We start from the raw sequence: 19,605 nt of genomic DNA, 5'->3' as shown, positions 1-19,605 counted from the left end.
GGTATTAATTATTACTCAGACATTCATTTAAAAATAAAAAGTAATTTTCACTCAGGTATTATTTTAAAAATATGTTTTAGTTTAAATATGATTTAAATACTTTTAATAAATACTACTAATGTATTTCTCTGTAATATAAAGTCATATTCGAACTAAATAAATGTTGTAAATAGAAGACTTGAGCCGGGTATCATTTAGGCTGCTTTATTCATTAGAGTCAAATCTTCAGGATGTTAATAATAAGTTACAGAGAAGACCCACCAGGAGTGACCAGCATGTCACTCGGCCTGCCTGGTTCCAACTGCCAGTTGTCACCAGGCTAAGCCCCAAACATTCCATGATGTCACCCATGGTTCTAGTGGTGACATCATGTGAATGACTATGAAAACCCAGAGGTAGAAAAGAGATAGGTTAAATACAACACATCTCCTTTCTTTAGGGAAATCAACAAGATGAAAATATATTAGATAAAATTAGCTTGAGTGTACACATCCAGACAAAAGTACACAGTACATTCTGAAAGATAGGTTATTAAGATTAGTGTACAAATGGATTTACAAGTACATAACACCCATTCCAAAGATAGAGTTACTAACACATCCCAAAGACAACTCGTCCCAAACACAACTAGACCCAAACACGAGTCCCAAGACCCATCCCCTTTCCTTGGGAAACACAAACACAAATTGATTTTGTGCCAAAATTAATGGAGTCCACTTTGCTCCGTAACGGGGTACAACCCTCCCCGTGAACTGCACCTTGGCGTAATCATTGCTCCGTCCCCAATTTTCTAAATGGGGCACACAACGGGGTACAACTCTCCCCATGAACTGCACCTTGGAGTAACCATTGCTCCGCCCCCAATTTCCTAGTGGGATACTCACCACCCTTACACTTTTAAAACATACTCTAAACCGTAACGGGGTACTTCTCTCCCCGTGAACCATAACTGTCCCAAAACCATAGATGAGACAGGGTACACTTCTTTTAAATAGAAGTATAGAAGTTTATAAATTACAACTCACAACCACACATGGAAACCGTGTATACAGATTTCAACTCATTCTACAATAAACTGGCCAAACACAACACACTATAGATGTACTCACTGTACTCGCCATTAACCTGCCACCAACAATACCTAAAAGAAAAAACTCTCACCCTGAAACATACTGCACAAGGCACACTCCACGCCAAAATGAACAGAAATGAGACTAAAGAACCACTACACACTCACCAACCACCACTCCCTGAAAGCACAAGACAAACACTAAAAATGACCAGCAAAAATAATGTTAAAGAAAGTCCCATGCTCCGGTGAGCGGTCTCTCACCCGAGGGTATCTTGTCTTCAAAAGGCGGACTGCTCTCCAAAAGACATATGTCTCAGCCCATGTAGCAGTAACCTTGTAAAAGTGTTCACAACCTCCAGTCTGCCCGACAATCCTCGTCGCCAAAAATGTTGTAAATAGAAGCCTGGAGCCGGGTATCATTTAGGTTGCTTTATTCATTATAGTCAAGGCTTCAAGATGTTAATAATAAGTTACAGAGAAGACCCACCAGGAGTGACCAGCTTGTCACTCGGCCTGCCTGGTTCCAACTGCCTGTTGTCACCAGGCTAAGCCCCAAACACTCCATGATGTCACCCAAGGTTCTAGTGGTGACATCATGTGAATAACTATGAAAACACAGAGGTAGAAAAGAGACAGGCTAAATACAACAATACCCTTTTATGAAAAAAAGAAAAAGTTACCTAATATATATAAAAAATATAAATATATATAACGGAATTAATAATTACATTCTTTTTCAGTTATTAATATAACCAAATAATTTAATGTATTACTAAGGTATTATTAAAAAAAAATACAATTTAAATTTAGTATAAAATAAACTGTTAAAGATATTTGTTATTATTTTTATAATATACTGTATAAGATATGTGCAAATACTTTTAATAAATACTACTATAGTATTACTCTGTAATATATAGTAATATTATAATAAAATACTATTTTATAAATGTAAATGTTACCTATTATAATTAAAATATTAATAAACATATTAAAACAAATGCATAATTAAAATATTACTCGGGTATTAATTTTAAAAATATAATTTCATGTTTTAGTCAGGAATTATTTAAATATTTTAAAATAGGATGCATCTAAATGTTAAAGAAATAGTAAATGTTATAACTATAAATTATAGTAAATATATGTTGGAAAAAATGTCCCTTTTCATGGGAGATCAGCATAAAGTTAAGATCATTTATATTATATAAAATGCATACTGTAGGGGTAAAATGTATTGTAAGGAGTGATGAGGGAGGTGTTTAGAAATAGAAAATGTGTTTTAGATGATTTTTAAGTATGAAAATCAACAATGTTGCCATAGTAGGACCTCGTTGGGTCACCTGTTTTCAAAACTATTAATGTTTATTTAGATTAATAACCAGATGTATGTATTAAATAAACAGTATATTTTGAAATGTATGTCTCATTTTCATTGCGAATTGTTAAAAAAAATTGAGGATCGTCGCGTTTATGGAATTGGGATCGTGCTTGTTTTTTTTGCCTTTTTAGGAAACGATAATGATTTTTTTCGGGAATTTTCAAGAGGATGCCTATATTTTTGGTTTTCAAAATTTGGTCATTTTTGAAAAAAAGAAGAAGAAAAAAATCACTTTTGGAAAAGGAAATTCAGATTGTTCAAGTATTGGACTGGATTGCAACGGTCGATTTGAATGTGTTATGTCAGAACAAAGATTTTTCTTTTTTACAATTTTTTTTGGGTGAGTGCACATGTTTTGAAGTAATATCTTTGTGCTAATAGATTTTTTTTAAAAGGCTTAGGATTTACACAAATCCTGGTGTATTATTGTTTATGGTTTACACATTTTGAGAAAGGACGCTTGGTGAAGAGATGAAAAGAAGAAAAGACCAAGAGTTGAAAAATGAAAACATCACAAGGTAAGGTGACCCGACTTTAAATTTTAAATTTTCAAAGGAATGCCAAATTGTATAGGGATTTTTTTTAGGGCAAGTAATAGGGTTGTGTGAGTTAGTATTGCAGGATTTGGGCAAGATTATCGAGGTAGTCTGAAGCCACACACTACGTAAACTTTTGTTGTGCAACCAATAGTCTTCCCGACATTTCCTTTGACCTTTTGGAAATACGTAAATTCAGACTACCTGTTAATGCTTGTGCTAATCTCATTTCTTGGAAACTTTGCTCCTTCCTCAAAATTTCCAAAAAATGATAGAGATTAGGATGATGTTTGTAAATTGTATGATTGAAGTAGTTGTGCCATCCCTCTATGGCATTGTTTGTTTTGGTTCCTTCTTCTAAGCAGGTTGAGTAGCAGTTGCACCACTCCACATTGAAACGTGTCTTCCTCCTGCGACCCGACATTCTTAGATGGTCAATCCATGTGTCTTCAAAATAATTTAGTAGCGGTGCCAATTTTTCCTCATTTGTAGTAAAGTAGTCAGATTCAGTAATGGAAGTGTAGAACTTGTCTACACTGTCAGGAGGAACAAAGCAAAGGGCAGTTCGTTTTTAGAGTTCAAACTGAAGTTTGCTAACAGACATATAATCCTCAAATAAGAATGTTTTTTGTATTTCAATCCAAAATGCCTGTTAAAAGTGGAAAAAACCTCCTTGAATTTGGTTATCTGTGTACATTTTGGTAATAGTATTAATCATTGCAAATTCAAAATCAATTATTACTTTTCTAAGACTTTTGTTAGATGTTTTGGATTTAACACTGTTAAAAGTTCAGTGTATGTTGAGGGCAGGCTAGTTTATCTGGTAGCAAACTGAAAACCAAGGGGACTACTGCGTTGTTAATTTGTGCGTGCAAAGTGTATATTTTGTTGAATGGATGGGGTGTGCTTTTAAACGTCTCATCCATCATCCAAATATCACTATTCTCCAACCTAACAAGATTTACGGGCATGCTAAAGATTAGGATTCTTTTCTTAGGGTTTTTATTGTCCTGCAATAGGAAAGGTTCATTTGAAACAGAAACACAGAGTTCAGGAGTAATAATTATATCAGAAAAGGTTCGGGGTGTTAATCTTTGAAGGTTACTTGCCAGTATTTCTCGTTGTACAATACGTCTCAGGTTAGGAATAATGGGCATACTGCTGGCAATATGTCTTGGAACGTGTTGTGCTACCTCCCTCAAAATAGAACCACAGTTGTCGGTAGAGGGGGATGCAATATTTTTAATTTTATTAATTGTTTCTCTAACCTCAATCTTCATTGCAGAGGCAGAGTGGTTATGTTTTGTGGTTTTTACTAAAAGTAACTGCTGGTTAGTATTTTTATAGCTAGTTGAATGTCTGGAGAAACTGAAATTAGTCAAATAAATGAAGGTTTTAACAATTTTGAGATTTATTTTCCATGGACAATTTCAATGAGAAAAAAGGATATAGGGGACTGGAAAGAAAGAAAAAATGAATGTTGCAATCAGGTTGCATTCTATTTACCTTTTTTGAAGTCTTTTGTTGCTTTTAGTTGTATTCAAATTTGGAATAATTGTTGTGGATGGTCTCTAGCTGCTTTCTCTTCTGTATTAACGTTTTTTGTTGCTCTTTCATTTGTATCTGGAAGAATAAAAGAATAGTAATGTATTTTAATGAAATTTTTAAACTAATGTTTGTTGCATGGTTGAAAAAAGGGTTTTTTGGTTGCTTTTGCCTATTTGCAAAATAAACTCACCTTTTAAGTTTGTTTTGAAGTACTTAAAAGGTTGTTCGTTTTGTTTGGATATAAGAATGTGCTGCAAACAAATGTTTAGAAAATGTTATGCTTTTGCTTTGTATGTTTACATTTTTAATTGCATGTATCATTCAAGTTTTTGCATAATCATATACCTGTATTAGTGATGTCTTGATGTTGATAGTGACAATGAGATGATTTTAAAAAGGAACGTTCATCTTGTTTTTTGTAGTGTTATATGTGGAGAATTCAAAATATTTAGAAAAGTACATTAAAACCCCACCACGATCCAGCATTTTCAATGAGGCAAGCACCCCTTTTGAGTTGGAACAGTAAATTAAAATCCCACCACTATCCAGCATTTTCAATGAGGCAAGCACCCCATTTGAGTTGGAACAGTAAATTAAAATCCCACCACTGTCCAGCATTTTCGATGATGCAAGCCCCTAACACTCTCCTGCGTTTTACCTCAGTCATTTACCCTTTGGATTTTCAATCATAATTAAAATCCGACAACTATCCATTGTTTATCCTGTCTCTGTCACCTCTTTTAGTAGGAAGAGTATTTATACCAAAAAGTATTCTACATTTTTCCGAATGCGGGAACCATTTTGGTGTTTTAATGTAAAACAATATTACTTTTTTTATTTATCACAACTAACCACTAGTTATTTCCATGAAGCAAATAATTTTCAAAAATCAATTACTAAAGTAATTTTTTAAATATAGATTTGATCAAATATCTTTTTTTAATATTATATTTTATATGTTTTTTTAATAGTACTATTTACTTACTTTTGAAATGTAACGTCCAAAAAAGGTGAGCCACCTTCACCAATTTCAAGATAGCTTCGACAAGATTCTTAAAAAAATTAACATATTTTGTAACATAATTCTTTTTTTGATAACAGATATATTATTAATGTAAGTTATCTATAATACTTACTTTTATTATTGGTTTGGTAAATTTGCGATGTGACACTGTCTGGCCGCCGAATGCGTGTGGTGCCTCTGGTAGTCAGGTAACCACTGAGTTTAAAATGGTGGTCGGCTCCTTTTTATACTTTTTTGTATTGTACCTAAATTTTTACAAAAATATGTTCTTGTATATTTATTTTCTGGCATTCATATCCTGTGTAAAACATTAATTTAATTTATGTTAATGTATTTTTCTGTTACCTTTGCTATAGTTTGTTTTGTCCTCCATTTTGTCTACTTGAGGGTGAAGTTCATTTCATTGAAAGTGTTGTAGGACTTAAGCCTCTGTCAGTTTTTAAAATGGTGGATCCTTTGTTTACCTACCTGTAGTTTGCGTTTTTTTGCATTGCGTTTTATATTGCATGCATATATTTTGTTTTAATTTTAAATGCAAAGATTGTGTCTTGATAAATGTATTAATAAGTTTTAAAATGTACGATTATTAATTTAAGTAATAAAATTAGTGGCCGAGAATTAATTTATTACACAATTATTTTTTTCTTCATTAGTGTTGTTGTTTTTTACCACATTTTAATATACTTCCCCACCCAAAGCCCCAATTTTCCCTGCATCCTGTTCCAGGGGATTATTATACATTTTTTTAAAAATGCGTTATAAAAGTAAGCGTTGTGTTGTTTTGCGTTGTAATGGCACATTTAGGGGCCGATTCCAATTCAGTAAAATCCAGTCTAAATCGTTGTACGGAGCCTTTTTCGCGTACGAATCGTACAGAGAACCATACCCATACGTACAATTTAGTACAATGTGTACCCAATGCAGTTCTCCGTACGATTTGTACCAAAGCCCGTAAGACACACTGATCCGTACGAATCGTATTCAGAACACGCAGTACGCGACGTCCGTATGGTTCGAAGCAGCTTTTAACGACCCAGCAAGTACAATTTGTGTCGACAGTACTCCGTACAACGCTTTTGCTACGGGAGTTTAAAACGTCCGGAAAACCAGATTTTGGCTCGAAATGCCTACGAAACTGACCCCCATGTGTACGGTGCGTACACCTCATTATTGCAGGGATTCACTGCATTGGGGTACGGTGAGTAAACCCCTGGATTACATGGGTATGGTGCGTATGTCCCTGTGCGTACCCCCCATGAATGTAGGTGTGCGGTGCGTAGGGGTACGGTCTGTATACCCCAAGGTTGTACTTGTACGGTGCGTATACCCCCTGCGTACTCCCCTTAAATTTAGGGGTACGGTGCTTATGCGATAGTGTAGATCTCCGTACGAATTGCTCATACCCAACGTATCCGTACGAATCGTATCCCCATTCCCCGTCCGAATCGGACTTGGCGGGTCGTACGGCATGTTAACGATTCGTACGGTTTACTGTGCGGGTCTATGTCGTACAGACACACCCTTGACTTTCGTACGGTTCGCGACAATTCGTACATATTTCGAGGCAACGGATCGTACTACGCGATTCGACGGATTACTACGATTCATACGTAAATGGCTATGAATACGAATCGCCGTACGGATTCGTTTCCCGAATTGGAACCGACCCCTTAATGTATTACATATATTTGCTTGGTAATGGTATTCGTTGTAAAAACTTGCATTGTAGAAGTACTTGCGATGTAAAAATTGCGTTGAAAAAGCATGCATTGTAATTGTATGCATTGTAAAGTCATACAACCTTTTTCACCAGACCCAAAAATGCATGCCTCATCCCTCTTGGGGTAAGTCATTGCACGAAACTGGATACAAGTGGTGCTATCTACTAGGGACTTCACAAATAAATCAAATATGCTTCTTAGTGGTATAACAATTCTAACATTTTTAAAGAGGAGCTCACAAGCACTTTGCCACTGGTCAGCAGTAGTAAGGTGTACACAGTCCAATGGGCAGGAAAAACAAAAATAGGAAAAGAAGGCAAAAATATGGGGGAAAACCACACAAAAGATGATCGTTGCCAACAGTGACGAAGGCTCAAAGATACATGAAGAAGGCTGATTCCAATTTCCAAACCAAAAAAATGTGTCATGTTGCCATCATCACAGTAGCCAGGTGCAAAGGTATGAAAAGTATCAAGGTCAATTTAATGACATATTTTATTTGCCTAGGCCACTTTCCCTGTGTTTACTTGTTCCCACCCAACAAAATGTGATGTGGCAGAGCAGGATGAATATGGGAACACACAGGAAAGTCCCACAAATATAAGTGCATTCTGTGTTGCAAAAGTGTGGAAATTTGGTGTGGGGGACATTGGCCGGAGGTGGAGTAGAACATGGGGATTATCAGCTACAGAGTTTGATCATCTGCAAATTTTAGACTACTCTGTCAGAGGTGAGTGGGCATTTTCTTGCTAGTCCTGCGAAGGAGCTGCTCAAGTTTGAGATGATACTGGGAAGAAAGGGATGCAGTTAGCTAGCCATGCAGCCTGCAGCATATTTCAAGATTTATCAGGCAAATTAATAAGGATCAGCCATGATACAATGTAGTTGGAAGTTAAACCCTAATCTAATTCATTGGTCAAATCTGCCCCATGCACCCAGCAGCTCCCACTGACACCTATTGGACCAAGTACATCACAAATTTTGTACAATGCTAAAATAGGTTTTGACTAATAATATGCATGTTCACTATGATGCTCATGATGGCTCTTCAACGTTGGCTCTTCAAAGTTCACTCAGGGCTGTATCCTTGCTCCAAAAATCCATATCCTCTTTGTCTGCCCACTCTGTACTGTCAAAATCTACTATCCATATCACTCCATTTCCTCTCTATGAGTGACTTACATATATACTTACATATAATAAATGCTCTAGGCTTCAATGTGCCTACAGGTGGAACCCAATCTACAGACATAGCTTGCCCAGTAGAAGTGGGATTGGCCCATAAACAGCATGGTGTCTTTACAATGTGCATCACTTTGGCCTAATTATGTGTAGCCAGGGTGGTGATGCAAAGATGTGGTTAGTTCAAATTGTGTTCCTGTTCATAACACCTGACTCTCAGCATCAGATGGTTCCAATGGCAACAGTGAATTATTGATGATGCTACCTATGATTAACAAGGCTGAGAAAATGTTGGATTTTAACCTTTATTGGAAGAAATACACTTTAACCCATAATGATATGTTTTAGGTGACACCATGCTGAGAAGTCCGACTTCACAGGCATCCTTGGTAGCACACCCTTTCATGCTATACGTTTTCTCCGGCTTACCTGAAACACAAAGACAGCACACCTCAGTTTCCCATCCTCTAGTGTACTTTGTAAGTTGGTAAAACTGTAGAACTCTCCATAACATGCATTGTTTGACTGGGTGAAATAGTGTGTGAGTATGAAAAGATGTACGTCACTTAAACCTGCATGTTTCATGATTGAACAGAGACTTTTGTTTCTACAAAAAGAAAGCACCAATCAATTTACCTATTTCTGTTCAGTCATGATACTAATAACTTAATAAGAGAACATAATGTGCCATTGACTGCTCTTGGTGGGAACCTCATACACAGATAGGTAATTTTCTCAGGGCAAAAATAACACATTTCTAGAATGAACACTTTTGCTGCAATAAAGCACTTCAGTATTAATTTATTTTTTCATTGTACTGCATTCTACCTTCTCAAAATCTTTAGGCTGACACATGTTTCACTTGGTATTTGGATTGATTGAATAAGCTTTCTCAAGGCTGAATTGGGCAATAAAACAAGAAAACAAATGTTGAAACAGATGAAGAACCTCATTACTAAATTAATCTTATAATTTCTTAGGTATGCAGTAAGTATATTAGAGTCCTCATGTGCTTGACTAACAATACATTTTAAGAGCGTAACCTTCCATAGGAATACATTAGTATGGGTACCCAACAGCCTGGACACCGATCTATAAGGATATCAGTGATGTATATTTTAGTGGAAAGACAGCAGGTGCACTTAGAGGGGTAATAACTTGGTACATGGTTATCCAAGCATAATGTTTTGTAATACCCTAGCTGCTGTGGGTGTTAAGGGTAGACATCACTGAACCATTGTGTGTTGTTCTGACTGCTACCCCCATTGTAAATATGGGAGCTCAACAACTTTTTATCTTTTTTAGTTCACGGTAAGAAGGAGGGGAGACCCACTTTGGCTTACCAGGCAATTAAAAATAATAGTAAGAGCATATCACTCCAGTCTACAGATGACTACATGTTTACCATCTCCCCATGCCACAGCTGTTCCTACTGACTAGCATATAGCCATTGAAAATGGTGTGAAGGCATTGTTCTGATTGGATGAATGCTTTGTCAAACTGATTCTTCAATAACATGATCCTTCAAGAGTTCTGATTGGGCATGCTTTCAACCAATTAGAAGATATGTCATACAGTTAAGAACATTCTGATCTGGCTACTAGTAGTTGTCTCCGTTTGGGTTCAAAAGCATCTTCTGCCTTTCGCTAGACTGCTCTTATGGCATATTTTTTGCAGTTTTATACATTGTGATCTTGGTTCACATGGAGGGTTCCACAAGAGAACCAGGCTATGTTACATATATATTTTTGTCTTGTATGGAAGCATAATGTAAAGATCTTGATTGAAGTTATCTAGTTGCAGGATAGGTTAAGAAAAGAAAAGCCAAGTTACTATCAGTGGTGAGGATGTATATGGCCCAGAAACAAAAGCTCTTCAATAACCAACACTTGCTCATTGCCATTAAAGGAAAGGAAGATGGACATAAATGCGAGCCCAGAATAAGCACTCTGGCTAAGTTGTAGTTTTTAGAGGAGATAGCCGACAACCCTACAACAGAGAATTGCAATAGTTTAACCTAGCAATGATAAGAGCATGAAATAGATTTTTCGGGAGCTTCGTTCTCTGCAGGAATTGAGAAATTTTTCTGATTACTTTACGCATACAGAACCAGGTGGTAAGCTTCTCAATATGTGCCACAAAAGAGTTTGTCACCAAAAATAATGCAAAGAATTATTAGACAAAACTTGCCTGAGGATAATAATTTGGTAGACCCTCAAAACAAATCACCATGCCTATAATCTCCCAGCTGTACAATATAGTCAACTAGATTCTGGAGAGATACAAATACTGCATTGTTATTGAAGGCGGTACATTCATCACAATATCAGACAATTTAGTGGAAATATATGTTTTTATTTCAATTGGCTGTAAGTGCTGTAGTGTTAAACTAGACCAGGTATTTTTTTAATTCATTTACCACAAAACATCACATCTACGATATTCTCCTTCACTTAAATGGTAAACAGCATGTGTGTTTGCACCCAACTGACTTATTATAAATGTGATACAGTGCTCATGAATTTTATACAGAATATGTCATGTACATCAGCATTCGGGTCCAATACTCTACTTTCAAAACCTCAATAACTCACCTCCACCACATCTATAAAAACTGCACAAAACAGTAGACACAATAGGCAACCTCCAAAAACTGAACACACAATAGGTAACCTTCAAAAACTGTACACACTATCGGAAATCTTCTTAGGTGAACTACTTCCATTACTTTCTGCAGTATATTTTCTGTTTTGCATCTCTATAAAACCAAAACAATTGGACATAACATTTCCCTTACACCTATTAACCTTCCCACCTATGCTCAGCCACCCTGTCCTACACTAAGTACTTGGTTGTTTCATCGGACACTATCTCAGTTATTTATGTCTGCTCACACTTCTTGAGCTCCATCGCACCTTTTCAGTCCACAAAACACAGAGGGGCATATTTACAAGAAGATATCGCAACCAGAACAACACTTTTAGCAATGTTCTGTATTGTAAGCAGGACGCGTAGTCAGAGTTGCTTTCTTAAGTCTTCTTCTTTATTTCATAGTAGCGAGTAATACAGCAACAAGAACACAGGACCTCCTCCGCCTTCCCTTCTAGTAACTGACGGGTCATTATTTCTTTCGAAACTTTTTTCATTTCCTTTCCTACTGGGATAAGATGAATAATTAGTTATCTTATTATCACTCTTGAATTTGGGCTTGTCCCCTTTATTTACAACATTAATAGAATTAGGATCAGGATCATTCTTTTCATTCCTGACCTCGCGAATGCATTGGTCGGATATTTCTACACCCCTAGCTACTTCAATAGCATTTTTTAAAGAAGTGCTTCCAGATGACCATAGTTTCTCTTGGATTTTCTTAGATTTGGTTTTCATGAGAATCTGATCACGCAAGACTTGGTCGTACGTCATGCTTTCAAATTCACATGTGACAGCCAAACCTCTTAGAGCTGACACATATTGATCAATAGATTCGTCACTTTTTTGAGCCCTTGAATAAAATTTGAACCTTTCCATCACTACGTTAATTTTCCTCCCAAATCTTTCTTGCATTTGTTTAACGGCACATTGGTAGACCCCCATGTCACCAGCATTCTCAATTTTGGGAAGATTTTTAAATTCCCTTAATCCTACAGCACCTAATCTATGTTTAAGCAATGAAACCTTTCTTTCTTGTGAAGACTCTTCTTCAGCTAAAACTTCCACGTAGGCTTCAAACATATCTAACCATAAGTCCCATGCAATAGGAGGTTCACCAGATTCTGCTAAAAAAAATGGTGGTGGATGAATTGAAGACATTTCAATAAAAATACAAGTTACACCATACAAAAGAAAATTTTTTTTTAAAAGATTCCTTTGTAAATACTTGCGCAAAAAGTTCACCAAAGTTCAAAATAATGTTGATAGCTAACTTCCTTATAATTATGTTGCTCAGATAGTTGCTAATGCTTGCACAAATAGTTCACCAGAGTTCAAAAATACTTAACCTCTTAAGTTTATGTTGCTCAACAGTTCACCAAGGTTAAATAATATTAAAACTGGTACTTCACAGATAAAACGGCAACCGGCGATAAAATCAGCATCCGGCAATTAGTATTTGTTAAATTCTTTTAAAAGCATGTTGTTTCCTTAACGCGTTTTGCACTAGACGCGTTTCTCCGTTAGCGCGTTGCTAGGATACAAGAGGCAACAACAATGGCCGCTGTACGTGAAGAAAACGCAAGCGTGATGACGATGAGAAGGTCACGTGATGACGCTTAGCGTGGTGATGACGCTCCGGAGTTCCACGATGACAACAACAGCTTGCGCTCGTGGCGATGCTGGCCCGGAGATAACTTGAAAGATGCAACTTGCGCTCGTGCCGATGCTGGCCAGGGATAACTTGAAAGATACACTATGAAAAATAGTGTATTAAGAAGTAAGAAAAAAATTTTAAAACGTACCAATTTATCAAGAAGAACGCCACTCGATGGTAATTAACGTTGTAAGGTTAGTTGAGCAGAACTTCATGAATTGAGAAAAATTTTAAAAGTCCGAAAAAAAAAACGTGCTCAATGTTGCTGTCGCTGTAGATCCCACTCGTCGCCATATATTGTAAGCAGGACGCGTAGTCAGAGTTGCTTTCTTAAGTCTTCTTCTTTATTTCATAGTAGCGAGTAATACAGCAACAAGAACACAGGACCTCCTCCGCCTTCCCTTCTAGTAACTGACTCCCTCCACATTCTACAAACATCCTACCACGCACTCCACACTCGCACGCCATACACGCTCTACACTCACATGCCATACACGCGCCACGCACACACGCGCCACACACACGAGACACTCAGCACGATACATACACGAATACCACATTCTGGTAGTGATATGCCCTTCTCCATATTTACAAAGTGGCATTGTTCGATCTGGGGGTCTCTAGTTGGCAGAGATAGGTACCTCTGGCCAAATAGGGACCCTTGCGTCTAGTCAGAGTAAGGGGCTATACTCCTAAAACAAACCCTGCTCACCCCCTTGGCAGCTTGGCACGAGCAGACAGGCTTATCTCGGAGGCAGTGTGTAAAGCATTTGTGAACACATACAGTGATACAGTGAAAACACTACAGATGGACATCACACAGGTTGTATTATAAAAATAAGCATTTTTATATAGACTTAACACAAGACCACAAACGACAAAAATCCATAATACTGTACTTCAAAATGGTAGAAATGGCTTAGTTGTCCTTAGATGGTAAATGCAACACTTTACATTCAATGTACCTTTGGATGCGTAACACTATACAAACAAAAGAGTTGCTGGGAAGGTGATGCGTCGGTTCCTTACACCCAAAAATGGTGATGCGTCAGTTCTTCTCCGCGTGGGGCGGTGATGAGTCGGTTTCTTACTGGGTTTCTGTGGCGATGCGATCAGCAGCACCGCGATGCAATGCCGATCCGGTGTAATTAAACAAAATAGCGTCTTCTTCTTGATGCGACAACGACGAGGCGATGCGTGCACGCCCAATGATCATGCGGCGACTCAGTGAATCTTCTGAGACGTGACAGGCCCTGCGACACTCTTCTCTGGTGATGCGAGGTGCTTCGGAGATGCGATGGCGACAGCGGTAGCGGTGGCACTCTTACTAAGTGATGCAACAACAGCAGCTGTGGCGGCGTAACGCTTCTTCTCCGTGTGTCGTGCTTTCTGCTCCTAGCGACACGCAGTCTCTCAGATGGCCCAGCACAACAGCAGGCACTTCAAATTCCCAGCAAGGGAATTCAGGGGAGCTGGTTGGTGAAGTCTGTTATCCCTGAGACTTCAGCAGAAGGCAAGCTCAATCGTCAAGCCCTTGGAGATCCTTTACAAGGTTATGATAGTAGCACAAAGTTCCTTTCTCCTTTCTTTGGTAGTCAAGCAACCACTGCAGGCCAATCCCCCAAACAGCACTCACCTTAGGTATCGTCTCCTCCTTCAGTTTCTCTCTGGTTCCTCTCCTCAGCAAAGGTTCTTCTTGTTTCCCAGAAGTGATCTAAAGTTCTGGGGTTTGGGTCCCCCTTTTTATACACCAAAATCCTTTGTCTCTGAAGGCAGAGAGTGTTTGTACCTAGTCCAAACCAGTTCTTTGCAGTGCTGGAGCACTTTGTTTACAGGACTCCTTCTTTCCTTTGGCACTGTGGGCCAGGGACATCGGACGCATCACAGGAGGAGGAGCCAGCATTTGTGGAAGGTAGGGACATCCCTATTCAGACCCAGGTGCTACCCCTCCCCTCACTCTATTCATCCTTGTGCTGACTCACCCTGTCTCCTGAAATCCCACATCCCCTGTCACTCAAACTCCAGACATAGAATACACAACCTAGCAGAGGCAGGCTTGGATAGTTAGGCAAGAAAATATCTACTTTCTAAAAGTGGTATTTTCAAACACAGAATGGTAAAACCATCTTCACTTAAAGATCTATTTTATCACTCTGAGTTCAGACATACTAAACTCAAATTTCTACCATGTTCCCTGGGTCAGTTAGGATTATAACGTGTTATAATCAAACTGCTCATTCTGGCCTATGGGGAATTGTAATAGTGAAAAACAAAAATGGCTGTAATTCACTAAAAGGATATGCCACACACAGCAGGGCTTGTCCTACCTTATACTTACAATGCACCCTTCCCTTGGGCCTGCATTAGGGGGTCTGATATGAAGAAAAGGGAAGATTTAGGGACTGGTAAGTGGGTGCACTTACCAAGTCAACATGGCAGTACAAGACTGCACACAGGCTCTGCAGTGGCAGGCCTGAGACACACTTTACACGCTGCTCCATTGGGTGGCACAACCAGTGCTGCAAACCCACCATCAGCATTTGATTTACATGCCCAAGGCACACACGTGCTACACTGTACTAGGATCTGACTGTAAATCAAATAAGCCAATCATGGAGTCACTAATCCATACATTCATTTATCATAAGAAGAGCATATGCACTTTAGCACTGATCAGGAGTGGTAAAGTGCCCAGAGTCATACAACCGACATAAACAGTTCAGAGGAAATACAGGAGGAAGAAAAAAAGTTCAGGGATGACCCTTCAAAAAGGGCCAAGTCCAACAGGCATTAAGCCACTTTTTACGGCTTAACGCCGCCTTGTAAATAAGGTCCCTTTACACACATCACTTAGCATGAAAGGGGAATGCAATGGGTGTATCTGTGGGCATTCTACTGCAACATCCATTGCTTTAGATGCTGCCCCAGATTTACAAGGAGGTGTAAATCTAAGGTTGCGCAAAAAACTAATGCCATTCAAGAGCAGGCATTAGAATGGAGAAACGAGGAGAAATATTTTTATTTCTCCTCGTTTTTGCTTTTTTCTATGTGTGCTGCATTCGGCAGCACATACAGAAATAGCCTCCACGCGTACAGCAAAAAAAGAAAGAAATCACAATGCATTGTCTGGTAACACTTCTTAAAATTCTTTATGAGGTCCTAAAATTCCTAATCCCCAGGTTGCAGCAAATCTATTTCCTTTTAATGCTTTGGTATGTTGAACAGAATTCCGGAAAGAGAGAAGGTCTTGACAATTCCGGATCTCCACAGGAAAGGAGTTCCACAAGCAGGGGGCGAGTGTAGCGAACCTACGGCCTCCGGCGCGCTTAAGTTTGAAAGAGGGCGTCTGCAGGAGGCTCAGATGGAGTGAGCGTAGGTTTCGAGATGGAGTGTATCTGGAGATTAGTTGATTAATAAATGTGGGGCTTTTGCAGTAAAGGGATTTGAATATTATACATCCAGTTTTAAAGGCACAGCGCTGGGTGACTGGAAGCCAGTGCAGTTTCCTAAGTAGGGGGGTAGCTGCCTGTCGCCTCGTTTGGTTCAGGATTAACCTCGCAGCATGGTTCTGTACCATCTGGATGCATTTGGATAGGTAGTTGGGAAGACCTAGATAGATGGCATTCGCATAGTCCAGATGGGACAGGACAGTGGAGATCACAACCTGGGTGATTGCCTCTGGCGTAAGTAGACGACGGACCTTCCGGATTTTTTTTTAGTTGGAAGAAACACTTGGAGACCACCTGACCTACCTGTGCTTTCAGTGAAAGATCACAGTCCACGGTGACTCCAAGTGTTTTGGCCGACGAGGAGGGTGTTGGAGCTTGGCCCATTTCAGAAGGCCAGTAGTGTGGGCCCCAGTACTTGGCGCTGTCGCCGGTCAGGACTAACTCGGTTTTTCCCGGGTTCAGTTTAAGCTGGTTTTGGTCCATCCATGTTGTAATGATTCTCATGGTAGACTGGAAATGCAGTATGGAGTTTTCAGTGTTGTCGATGGTAAAAAGCAGTAGTAAATCATCGGCATAATTGAAGACTCTCACCTGTTTGTCTCTTAGAGTCTGAATCAGGGGGAGTATGTATAGATTAAATAAGTGCGGTGACAGGGAAGAGCCCTGTGGCACTCCGCAAGTGATGGATTGTTTGGCACCCACTAGATCTCCAAGACGTAGTGTTTGAGTGCGGTTTGTCAAAAAGCCTTTTAGCTCAGATTTAAAATGAACTCAGCATCTGCAGGGGAAAACCAAAGATTCTTGTACCCCCTCTGACCCAGCCTACACTACGTTATCCGAAGCTAGGCAATCCTACAGGTCATCTATGGCCATAAGAAATGTCACGCGTTCTGGGGTAACTCAGGGGCATATTACCAAGAAGGGCGATAGGCAATTATCGCCGATTTAGCTTTAAATTTAGTTTTTGGCCGCTAAGCGGCAATAATTCTATTGCCCTATTAGCAAGCTGTCGGTAACTGATGTTTGCGACAGGTTTTAGTTGATAGCGAGCGATTTGGGGCCCGCTTTGCATGTCAGCGATGTTTATCGCTAATGACATGCAAAGTGGGCGTACCCAACCAGTTAGCGACTGAAAGAAGTCACTAACTTCGCTATCCCCTATTAGCAAGGCAGGCGTAGCATTGGAAATATTTGCGCTAAGCGCGAATATCTCCAAATACTAACACCTGCCCAGACCAGTTCTTAGCCATGTTATCCAATGGGAGGTGGATAACATGGCTAAGAGCATTTCATCGCTAATGCGTGAATATCGCTGTATTCTCAGCGATATTCAGGCATTTCGCCGCTATTGCTGGCTATTTTAGCACAATGGAGAAAAACGTTGCTAATAGCATGTTTTCTCCGCTAACATATCCAGCAATAGGCAACGATAAAAAAATCTTCGCTAAGCCTATTTAGCAATAAATATCGCTACTTGTTGGTAATATGCCCCTCAGAATCTCAGCCAGCACAAAAGCTGTCTTAAACAAGTTGTGTTATTGATGCATCTATCACCATAATCTAGATGCAGGGGTACAAGTGGGTGCTAGCTGGTAAGCCACTTAGGTTCCTCATAAAAAAATATTTTCTATAATCTCTAAGGGTATGGTTTCTTGGAAATCCAAAAGCTCTCCACTGTACAGAGTGGCTCTTAGTGCTTGTCTTTTGTAGATTTTAAGGGCTGGAGTCTCTTTTATAATCAACAATTGATTTTTGTAGAGTGATCTGTCCATCCAGTTTTGATGGATCGGGAAAGGCAACACCTAGCCACTCAGCAGGTGTAGCAGGGGGCTTCTTTCTTCCTCGAGGGAATGGGCCTACTTTCTATCAAGAATAAGTTCCTTAGTAAGGAGAACATAAGCTTATAAATTTCACTCAGTCTAAACAGGGAGTCTGAGTCATCCAAACTAACAGACACTACCTCAAACACCTTCCCCAATGCTTTTTCTGATTCCATCAGAAAGCTCTACTTGAGCCTATGACGATTATTGGTTGGATCCAACCTTCTGTCTAGTGCCTCATAAAAATTATTTAGAAGGGTGTTGCCCAGAGCACCCAATATCAGCCCCAGAGCATTATTATCACTATCGTGCCTGGGGACTACTTCCATGTCTACAAAGTATTTCCACAACCTACTCTCTAATAAGATATAGTCAATAAGGCTGGTGCACTGTGGTCGATGATACATGTGGCTGCCCTCCCGGTCAGAATTGGTCCTCCCATTGCATGCCCGTAGACAATTGCTATATGTAAATGTATTTAGTTATAACAGAGCAGCAGATCTCCTCTTGAAGAGGGGAAGTGTGAGGCCAGGAACACCCCAGGCTTCATCCATATAACTGTTAGGATCTTCTAGCAGGACAGACAAGGGCTCAAATTTCGAATTAAATAGTGTCTGCTGCTATTTTAAAAGAATCTGGAGCCAGCGCAGCCATATGTGAACCAATCTGTTCAAGGGAGAGGATGTAGCCTTAAAGCTAGAGCGGTCGACCTTGAAGCTGTGGAAGCGGGTTTGAGTCTCAGCAAAGATGCTCAACATACTGTGATTCTGGGCAAATCACTTAATCTCCCAGTTCCTAACAAAAATGAATGTGTCCATCTACAACAAAACTGGTGCTCATGTAAAGAGCTCTGATACCTGATATCTTCGGGTGTAGTTTGGGCTATATAAAACTAATAAAAAAAAAATAATAACAGTTACTTGAAGCTCAGCACCAAAATCCCCTTATTATATAAGTAGTATACACTACCTGTAGGAAACGGAAACACACTGTACATCAGTACTACCCAATGCAAACTCTCTGGGCATGCAGTAAACAGTACTTTTGATCCAAACTGACAACGCTCCTGAGTGTCTTCCCTTCCCTGTGGGGGCAGCATTCAGGTTAAAATTGACACACCCTGCTAGACGCCTGGGGCAAATAAAAAAGAGGCAGATTTTATGCTGTGTTTGTGTCACAAAAGTCCAACATATTGGCGCCAAATCTTTTTGTCCAATTTTCTATCCAGTGCTAAACTTGTTTTGCGCAGGAAACAATGTGAACGTTTCTCGAAGCAGCGCATGGCGCTGCTTTGAATTACTTAGTACTATGGGCATTCCTATGCAACCATCGAAGGTTTCTGACACTAAACCCAATTTCCTAAATAAAGTAGACAGAGTTTGGTATCAGAAAATAGCTCACCCTTCAACCAAGCCATAGGAAGGAGAAATTATTTTTTCTCCTTTATTTTCCGACTTTGCATGTGTACTACATTTTATAGCACACATATAAAGTGGAAGAATGTTTAAAGTTAGTCTAAGCATAATTTTCTTAACTGGAAGGGTATACTTCCAGTTCAAAACCTAT

At 39.2% G+C, this 19,605-nt stretch overlaps 1 protein-coding gene across 1 annotated transcript in view; it reads right to left on the bottom strand.

Annotated features, from left to right (window-relative positions):
• Positions 1-8,762: 8,762 nt before the first annotated feature.
• The window catches only part of LOC147701144 (uncharacterized), a 70,283-nt gene continuing 59,440 nt past the window's right edge, over positions 8,763-19,605 (bottom strand). The window contains exon 6 of the mRNA XM_086929310.1: positions 8,763-8,893. Within this exon, the coding sequence (XP_086785436.1) occupies positions 8,763-8,893 (131 nt within the window). The remainder of the gene's footprint in view (positions 8,894-19,605) is intronic.

Source organism: Lissotriton vulgaris, chromosome 7, assembly GCF_964263255.1.
Source record: "Lissotriton vulgaris chromosome 7, aLisVul1.2, whole genome shotgun sequence".
Taxonomy (NCBI): Eukaryota; Metazoa; Chordata; class Amphibia; order Caudata; family Salamandridae; genus Lissotriton; species Lissotriton vulgaris.
The sequence above is the reverse complement of the archived record's forward strand: the minus strand, read 5'-3'. Positions and strand labels throughout refer to the sequence as shown.